The sequence below is a fragment of the Teleopsis dalmanni genome, chromosome 1 (assembly GCF_002237135.1).
Source record: "Teleopsis dalmanni isolate 2A chromosome 1, ASM223713v2, whole genome shotgun sequence".
Taxonomy (NCBI): Eukaryota; Metazoa; Arthropoda; class Insecta; order Diptera; family Diopsidae; genus Teleopsis; species Teleopsis dalmanni.
In genome coordinates this window covers 109,936,587-109,947,301 of record NC_051846.1, presented here as the reverse complement: position 1 = coordinate 109,947,301, position 10,715 = coordinate 109,936,587, and the positions used below count along the sequence as shown (strand labels likewise).

At 36.7% G+C, this 10,715-nt stretch overlaps 1 protein-coding gene across 1 annotated transcript; it reads right to left on the bottom strand.

Moving 5' to 3' along the window:
* Nucleotides 1–4,507: 4,507 nt before the first annotated feature.
* LOC119665521 lies at nt 4,508–5,278 on the bottom strand. The gene has a single exon (XM_038074745.1). It carries the CDS (start codon nt 5,276–5,278, stop codon nt 4,508–4,510), a length of 771 nt encoding a protein of 256 aa, XP_037930673.1.
* Between the last annotated feature and the right edge of the window lie 5,437 nt (nt 5,279–10,715).

Below are 10,715 nucleotides of genomic sequence, written 5' to 3'. Positions count from 1 at the left end.
AATTGCTTACTTAGCCTGAAGCAACATTTGTTGGCAAGAGTGATTCTACATTGCATCTCTAGGCTGAGTTCACTTTTGGTGTTTATGCCAAATAAACAAAGTCTTTCACAACTTCGAACTTTTTATTGTCAACAGTGATGTGGGTTTCAAGACGCTCAGGAGATTTGTTTGTTGCCAGAACGTAATTTGTTTTGTCTTCATATACCCCAAGATCCATTTGCTTCGCTTGTTTTTCTAAGTTGGAAAATGCGGCATTCAAGTCAATGATTTCAGGATCATCGGCATATGCAAGCAGCATTACATTTTTGTAAAATATTGTGCCAGTGTGGTTTAAGTTTGTTGTTTGGATCATCGTTGTCAGCATAAAGTCAAAGATCAGACGACAAAGAGTCACTCTGAAACATCGTTTGGTATGAAACGGCTCGGAGAGTTTCTTCAGGATTCTAACGGAGGTTGTGGTGTTGCTCAATGCCATTTTACATAGCCGCATAAGTTCTCTGGGATATCAAATTAAAACATAGCAACCCAATGAATGCTTCTGACCCTAGTTTGGAAAGTGGCTTTGAAATAGACAAAAAGGTAGTGTGTGTCGATTTACTTTCCTTGGGTCTTCTCCACGATTCGATGTACTGTAAATATCTGGCCGAAATTCGATTTACCTGGTTTGAAGCCACACTGATAAGGTCCAATCAGTTGGTTGACGATTGGATTCAATCCTTCACATAGTACGTTTAAAAGAACCTTATATGCGATATTTAAGAAGCTGATCTAGCGATAATTGACGCAGTTTGCAGGATCACTTTTTTTGTGGATTGGGTAAAGCACATTTAAATTCCAATCGTTGGGCTTGCATTTACCGGAACATATTTTGCTCAAGAGCTTTAGCATGCATTTTCATAGCTCTTCGCCACTAGCTTTAAACAACTCAGGCGGTTAAACATCTGTACCTGCAGCTTTGTTGTTTTTGAACCGTATTATAGATGTTTTAACTCCGTTATGATCAAAATGCGGGACGATTATTTTATCAATCCTTTCTTTTTCGTCAGAAAAGATGTGTCCCTTTTGCCGATATCGTCTTTTGCAGTGCGCGTCCGCAGGGTGGCTTGATATGCTGCATCTTTCTCTGCGGTCCCGACACTCTTGGTTGTACCAGTTGTTTCTTTGTTTATGGTGATAAACAATCACCTCTTCAGCTGTACACATAGAATGAGAGATGTTATTCCATTGTGCGCATATATCGGTTTCTTCAGCTTAATTTTTCAGATACTGGGAGAGTCGAGTAGTGAAGTCATATAAATATATAACATATGTATATATACACATAGCCAATAAAGTCTGCGTACATCTTACGAATTTTGATATGTGATATTAAAATACAACATAAATAAATATTTTATATTAAAATTTTTACATATATTTATTCTTTGAAGTCTTAAGTTTAAATAGCAAAAAACAAAAATTGTGTTCGTTTGTTCATTCTTGAGATGACGGGATAAAAGTGTTCCTGCATGTAAATATAGGCCACATAAAATCTGCGTACAGTTATAAAAAAGCTGATAAAATCGGTAGAAATATTAAAAATAAGGCTAAATTTAATTTAATTTAATACACATTAATTTAATACACATTGGGTAGCAATGCTGTTTTAGAACTTCACTTAATCTCTTTGGAATGGAATTAACCAACTTCTGAGTTTCTTCAGTAGTAATTTTCGCCCATTCTGCTTGCATTGTAATCCATCGCCTCTTTACTTGGTATCACATGCTGACGAATTGTTTTTTCCAATAAATCCAAAAGATGCTCAATGGGATTGAGATCAAGTAATTCTCGAGTCGTTTTAAGCTGTCTTGGAACGTCGTACAAAAGCCAAAGTTTAACTATCCCCGCTGCGTGTTTCAGATCATTGTCTTGTTGGAACCAAAATGTCATGGATAAGCCAAAATTATCTGCACTTTGTTTCAAATTTCTTTTTAAAATGTTTAAATAGCCCCATTTATTCATTGCCGATTTTATAAATTCCAACTGGCCTACACCATCAGCTACCATGCACCCCCATACCATAACTCCACCACCGCCGAGTTTGACTGTACCAACAAGATTTTGTTTCTCTAACGCCGCTCCTCATTTCCGCCACACAATTTAACGACCTTTTATACCAAAGATGCAGTATTTGATTTCGTCTGAAAATATCATGTGTTTCCAGAACTCCGGAAGTTTATTTATGTATTTCTTTGCATATTCAACGCGCTTTTGTCGGTTAACAAGTGAAATATATGGTTTCTATCTAGTGACCCTACAACGATATTCAGCTTTATGTTATACTTTTCCAGCAGTCTCCGCACAAATACTTTTTTTAAATGAATGGTTTACATATTTCACAATTTTCGAAGAAGAAATACGATGGTTAATATTGATCATATGAACTATTTTTCGCTTTTCTCGGACTGATAAAAGTTTCGGACGTCCAGGACGCGGTTTTGATGAATGCGTTCTTTCAATAGTTTCACAAATTTTTCGGCAACTTTTTCCATCTTTCCATAGTTTATATTTTTTTTTCGTGCATACTGATTTCTCTTCCCCTTAATTTCATACTTTAAAATAGTTACTACTTAAAAATTAATTGATCACTGAGCTCGCAAAATGTTAAATTCAAATGCTTAATAATACCAATTGAGCAAAAATAAGAACAAACTGCTTGAAAATTAACGGTATTATCTAAACAAACAAACGGTACGCAGACTTTATATGGCCTATAATTACATGCAGGGACACTTTTATCCCGTTATCTCAAGAATGAACAAACAAACGCAATTTTTGTTTTTTGCTATTTAAACTTTAGACTTCAAAGAATAAATATATGTAAAAATTTTAATTTAAAATATTTATTTATGTTGTTTCTTTATCACATATCAAAATTCGTAAGATGTACGTAGACTTTATTGGCTATGTGTATATAAATGGTTGTATTTCAGCAAACAATAATCCGTTCAATTTTACATGCAAAACAATAACAATGGGGTGAACCGTGAATTGATCTGGTTCACATTCTGGTTCAATGTGGAATGTATGTACAAAATAAAAGTGGAACGTATTTTAATGAAAATGTCGTTGAGAATACTATTTTAACACATGATGCGGTACAGTAAAAAATATAAACAAAACTACATTAATATTTATTTATTAATTATTTTATTTATCTATTTAATTATTTATAATATGCTTTTATTATTTAATTTTTTTGTTTTATCTCTTTAAACTTATGTTATATTTTAATTGTAAGTGAGAAATAAGTGAGAAAATTTTGAATACAAAAAATCTAAATAATAGAAAAAAAATAAAATCTTTTGAACTGTCTGAAGTATTAAATGTAAGTTTTTATTTAGTATTTAGTTTAAAACTTAAGTTTTATTCTATAGTAAATAAATGAAAATTGCAGATTTCATAAGAATCTTCGAGTGAAACTGACTTTTCCATTCCCTTTTTAAATACTAGTTCAAGTGTATTAAGCTCAAATGATTAATATATATTCGAGCAACATAAAAGACCGTTCTTGTTCTACGGTTTGAAACAGACTCAATTTATTATATTTATGTTTATATAGAATAGTATTCTTATTACTATTAGAATAGTATTCTTAATAGTATTCTTATTGAGTGGGAGAAATTATTTACATACTGTATGAAAAAAATGAAACACAATAATTTCATACACGCAAATATAATGTTTCTTTATTTGATCACAATTTTTAAAATACAACACTTTGTATAAATCAGCCACGCCACGATGGATAAGATACGCACATCGCCAACCAGAAGTCAAAAAAAGGAAACGGAAAGAAGAAAAGCAAAAATGAAGCCAAAAATTATTGTTTGCCAGACGTCAAACTGCAGCTGTCAAAAACTACTAAATGGGTGACGCCATATCGCCTGGTTGCTCTGCCAAATCTCAAACATCCTGCCCGGCTGGACGGGTACGTTCAGGATGCTCCACAAGCCTGCATATCTTCTGGATAGGTCGCATGCATTCGCCTGGGTGAAGTTTAATCACCCTGCCAAGCCGCCAATGTGTTGCTGGTAGATTCTCGTGCCGGATAACCACGACATCGCCTATGTTGATGTTGTCAACATTGCCATTTGGAACGTTGTTGCAAAGTTGAAAGATATTCATCATGCCATTGTCGCCAAAAATGCTGTTGCATTTGCCTTAATTGTCGCCAGTATGGTAATTTGTTGCTAGGCACCTTGCCAATAGGTTCACTTGGCACTGCCAATAGAGATCTGCCAATTAGGAAATCTGCAGGTGATAGAGCCATCTTGTCGTCACAAGTGTCATGCAATGGTATAAGTGGACGTGAATTCAAGCAAGCCTCAATATGTACAAGTAGAGTATGTAGCTGATCATAGTAAATGGAATGGGTGCAAACAATGCGTAGTAAGTGCTTCTTTGCTGACTTAACGGCAGCTTCCCATAAACCGCCTTGATGAGGTGCGCCAGGTGGTAGAAAATGCTATTTTGTGCCTCGATTTGCCAATTGCTGTTGAGAATATTCATTATGCCAAGCCTGTAAGTCAGCGGCCATTAAGCGATCTGCGCCAATGAATGTAGTGCCATTGTCACTGTATAAATGGTTACATGGATCACGCCGGTTTACGAAACGGGTGTAATGCATGAATGTCTCAGAAGGGAGATCTTCAGTCAGTTCGATGTGCACTGCCTTGGTTACCATGCACACAAAGATTGCCACGTAAGCCTTCCGCACGGTTCGTACAGCCTTGGAGCCAATTCGTATGTTGAATGGACCGTAATAGTTTAAGCCAGATCTTGTAAATGGTGGAGATGGGGTGACCCGAGCCTTTGGTAATGTCGCCATACGTTGTTTTAGCATTATGTGTTTATGCCGCCTGCAAATCGCGCATGAGTGTATGCATTGTTTGACCAAAATGTGTGCCTGTAGAATCCAATATTTGTGTCGAATCGTATGAAGCATAATTTGTATACCGCCATGAAGTGTGTCCTGATGCACCTGCCATATTAAAAGCTTGGCCAATGTGCAATCCTTCGGAAGAATGATTGGATGACGCTGTGGCTCTGCCACCCTCGCATTATGTAGGCCTCCGCCTACACGCAATATATTGTCCCCTGTGGAGTTGATGAATGGACTCAGTGCAATGAGCTTGCTGGATGTGGATATGGGCTGTGCCTTTTTCAGCTGCTTGATTTCCGCTGCGAAATATTTCGCTTGCTCTGCCTTGATGTGGTGATTTAAAGCAATGTCCATTTCGCCTGTACAGATGTGTGTATGCGAACGAAAACGCTGATGTGCCTTTTTGCAACGCAATATGTATGCAGTAGTGCGCAATAGCTTGCCAAGATGACTGAACCGGTCCAACAGATCTATGACGACCAATTCGTCGCCAGCAGTGTAGTGTGTCTGTTATAAGAGTTGAAATATTACCTGCAATGCCTTTACTTTAACTGGTTTTAACTCGCCCTCCATTATTGCCAGCTCTGCTGGTGCACAGTGGTGCAGCTCATTGATTGAATAATCAGTTGAATTAGGACCGAGCCACCATAATGCGTAGTTATGCAACGCCAAAGGGGATATGCCACGACTGGCGCAATCAGCTGGGTTGAGTTTGGTAGGAATGTGATGCCAATGCCTGATATCCGTCATCGATTGAATGCAGCCAACGCGATTAGCAACCTACTGCTTTAATTGTGATGTGTTTTTGCGTAGCCAACATAGAGCAATATTTGAGTCGGAGCATAGAGTGTATGGTACGTGATCCAAATGCAAAGCCTGCCTTGTTTCGTGTAAAAGAGTAGCCAACAATTGCGCAGCACAAAGTTCCAAGCGGGGTACTGTTACCGAATGTAATGGTGCCACTTTAGTTTTTGATGCGATAATGTGACTAGTGATATTGTCATTGTGGTTTGTTGCCAAATAGAGTGCTGCAGCCATTGCCTTGACACTAGCATGGCAGAAGCCGTGAAGTTGTATTTGATATCCGGGTTGCATGTCTATCCAACGCGGTATTTGCACTGCCTCCAGTTAGGACTGCTGCCTTCAGTATATGAGCCATTCTTGCAACAGTTCAAGTGGTAATGGGTCGTCTCATGCCAATTTTGTCAGCCAGAGTTTTTGTATGAAAGTTTAGCCTGTAACGACACGGATTTTTCAGTTTCGTTATAATTTATGCTGGGGTATCCTCAGTCTTTTCCAGGGGGTCGCTACAATAAATTTATAATCGCGGAGACAGGACTTCTCAAAATAAAAGTACGGCGGTTAAATTTTCAATGCAGATTTATTTAAAATATTAATAATGCAATAAAATAATATGTAATAAAGAAAAGAATTCAAATAAACGTAACTAGATAAACCTGGAGATCAACAATTTGTACAATTTTCAACGGTTTATATAAGATAGCTTTATATAGATTATTATTTCTTCATTCGTATTTCAATAACTTGAGATTTTAAACGTATGCAAATTCTGAATGTATTTCCTTAGTCGTATTTCAAAGAGGTTGGTTAGAGTTCACAGTGGTGGCTGATCCGGTTTCGTGGTTGTACCCTAGTATAATTTCGGTGATTATCCTGCTCGATGAGTACCTACTGGACGAAATGGGGTTAGTGAATGTATATATGTCTTGTTATATTGAATATGTATATAAAGTGTCTCCGCACCTGGACTTAAAACCGCCTATGTACTCGTAAACAATTATATATATATTTTAAATAGATTATACACAAGGCTTAAAACTGCCACTGTGTCAGACAATTTTTTTATATTTATTTATTTTATATGTTGACATACAATGCCACCGAGTGATCATACAAGACACACTCCATTCTTAGAAAATTGCGCCGTCTTTTATACGCATCCTCTTGAACTTTATGTGTAAAGTACACAAAGCTTTGAGTTGATCTTAGTTAAACTTAATGCACTTTAACACTTTTGCACAAAAGCTTCCTTGTGCATCTTTTTGCAGCGAATTGCATTCTAACGTTTTTGACGTTTGCAAATGTTTGTTTATATTTTTACTTTTTACATGTGCGCGTTTTTTTTAAATTAAATTGAATATAATTTATTAAAATAAGTAAAATTAATTAATAAGTAATATCGGAGTTTTAATAATTAATTTAATAAAATTATTTATATAAACTACGTTTCCTTTTTGTTTAAATTACTCAAAGTGACGTGTGTAAAGTGGTAGTGCAAAGGTATTTATAATTGTTTTCCAATTTTCTAAATAATAATTATATTTAATAAATTCATTTATAGAAACATCCAACATTCAAGTCATAGTATGTAGGTTGGAAATTTGTACAAAATTTCCCGCCAGAGGATCTGTTACCACTGCCTGTTCCTCTCGTCAACCTTGACTTGCCTGAACATTTTCTCGACATCAGCTGTGAATGCTATTCGATGCTGCCTGAAGCGAAGCAAAAGGTTAAGTAATAAATCCTGTATTGGGGGGCCATCGAGTTGTGTATCATTTAATGATATGCCATTCGACGTTTTTGCGGAAGCATTGAATACGACTCGGAATTTTGCCATGACTGCATGATGTGGAATGTAGTATGCCTGAGATGGGTCGCTTGAATGATGCTGAATAGGGTGCATGTGACCAAGTTGTTCGTATTCGCGCATAAAAGCCACATATCTTTGCGTCAGCTCTGGGTTGGATGCCAATTTTCGTTCCAACTGGTGAAATTGCCTGAGTGCCATCTGATGTGAATTCCCAAGTGGTGGAGCATCTGGTGTAAATGGTATTTGTACACAATAACTGCCATCATCAAAACGCTTATGTGTGCTCATGAAAATGCATTCGCAAAGATCAACTGCTCCTAGTTTATCGCCTTTAGCCATGTCAGTTTCTTTGGATTCAAATAGCCTGTGTAGAAGGTCATCAACTCGCTCATCAGGCGCCTCCACACGCAATGCCATAGATTGTTCCGCCTTGTAGTTATGCACGGTTGCTTCGGCTGGTCCGAATACAACCCAGCCTAATTACGTATTTTGTGCCACAGGATCATCAAGTTCGCCACGAACTATGCCATCTGCCAACAATTGGCCCCATACGTCTGGGGGTTACAGCCAAGCAATGCATCTATAACATCAGTTTCGCCAAATTTCGGGTCTACCAAAGGCAAATTGCGTAAATGCTGCCAATAGTTTTCCATGATTGGAGCCACAGGGACTGCTGATGTAATTTTGTTGATGATGTAGAATTCAACATCCAAGTCAAATGAAGCATTGAAAGTCGAAAATATGCGCAAGACTGCCCGGCCATTAATATATGAGCGATTGCCACTGCCAACGCCTTGTATTTGCAATGCACTTTCCTGCTTCCGCAGAGCCAGTTGATTAAAATATCGCGTACTCATTAGACTTACCTGAGAGCCTGGATCGCATAGAGCTCGACACGAGTCGATATCGCCAAAGCCATTTAAGATGCGTATTTGTGCTGTTGCCTATAGTAACGAATGTCTGCATTGGATGGTGTAGTCACTGATGCACACGTGGTGGGATGCCAACCTGGTTCGTTTTCGCTGGTGCCTGAGGTGTAGTTTGTGCCTGCTGTTTGGACTCTTGCAAGGGAGGAGTTTGCGCTGGTGAACTTCGGCATAGTAGAGTGTGATGCCTGCCATTGCGTATGCGACAATTAGTTGAGCCACATGCCTTAGTGGAATGTCCAGGTTTCAAGCAATTGAAGCAAAGATTCGAGCCTCTGAGCAATGTGAAGCGCTCCGCTGGTGAGCAAGCCAATAGCCTGGTGCAGTTGTCTATTTGGTGCGCCGCGTCATTGCAAAACTGGCAGTGGCCTGGAGTAGTTGCTATTAGGTTTGTCCTCATTAGACGTAAGCCTGGCGTTTTATGATTAGCCTGAGATGTGCCACGATCTTGCTGCATGCCAAAGCCATCCTCAACACAGTCATCCGCCAATATTTTTGCAGCTACCCGCTTTAATAATGACCATGCAGCTGTACGCCTATTTTAGGAAGCCATATTTTCTTCGTATAAAGTCAAAAACGCAATTTAATTTTTAATTAAAAACCGAAACTCCCGGGTTTCGGCACCAACAAATGTATGAAAAAAATGAAAGACAATAATTTCATACGCGCAAATATAACTTCAAACTGCAGCTGTCAAAAACTACTAAATGGGTGATGCCATATCGCCTGGTTGCTGTGCCAAATCTCAAACACATACATATCATCTCATCCACACTTTTATTTACAACAATCTATAAGTTTTCCATCATAGCTTATGTAATTTTAATTAATTTTAATTTTATGAATTTAATTTAAAATTTAGTTGTAATTTTAGTTAATTTTTAAAATAATTTTAATAATTTATTTTCTATATTCAAATAATTATTTCATTTCAAAAACTTCTTTTCTATATTAAATAATTAAATTCAAATTCTGAACTATTAATTAATTAATTTCTAAACTATTAATTAAACTTCTTTTCTATATTCAAATAATTAAATTCAAATTCTAAACTATTAATTAATTAATTTCCTTCAGTTGTAGTTTGCTCGTCTTCCTTTATTACGTCGCTCAGAACGTCTCAACCCCAGACGTTCATTCTCAGTATCCACACCTTGCTCTGTGTCACAGACGTTTTGCTGTATCAACAACCTAAGTATTTGAAACTAACTTATAAGTTAGGTCTTCATTTAAATACGTATGGACCCTAGGATTAAAAGTTACAGTTTTTCCTTTATATTGTTTCATTTGGTTGATATGCGCAACCCTGAATACACCATTTATGGATATCAAATATCTAATTCGACTTAGTTTTTTAACCACCTTTACATGAACCCATTTAATATAATTATTTGCAATATTTTTGTACAATACCGTTTCATTGAATTTAAAGTTTATAAGTTTACTATAATTAAGCTTTCCATTTTCAAACTTACTCAATGCTTTATCTTCTCCTCCATTTTGAAACTTACCAATTTCCAATTTATTTGTATTTTCCTTTTCCCTAAAATTTTTCTTAATTTTTGGATTTATATTATCTAACAGAGTTTTTGGTTTAAATTTAAAAATTATATCTCCTGGTGACATCCTTGTTGTCGTTGTTGGAGTAGTACGATAGCTCAAAAGAAAATTATTTATTTTAAAATCCCAAGATTTACATTTAATTTTAGGATCCAACAAATACTTTCTTAATGCGCTTTTTACAGTTTGTACTCCTCTTTCCGCAGTGTTATTCGATTGCGGATGATATGGTGGCGATTTTAAACATTCGATATTATTATTAATGCAAAATTCTATAAACGCCTTTGAACTAAATGGTGAACCATTGTCCGTCACAATTTTCTTCGGAAGCCCGAAAATAGCAAAAATAGATCTTAACGCTTCTATGACTGTAATAGCGTCAGTTTTGCGCAAAATTTTAGCTTCTAGCCATTTCGAATAAGTGTCAACAATTACTAAAATATTCAAATTTTGAAATTTACAAAAATCAGCGTGAATACGCTCAAACGGAGCACTTGTTACATCCCAGTTGGTAAAAATTTGTTTCGACTGTTTTTGATTCATACAACATGCTTCACATGACCCGACGAACTCCTCAATTGCAGCATCTATACCCGGCCACCAAACATATGTCCTAGCAACAGCTTTCATGCGGACGATTCCGATATGACCAATATGTAACAGTTCTAATGTTTTCGGTCTCAATGACTCTGGA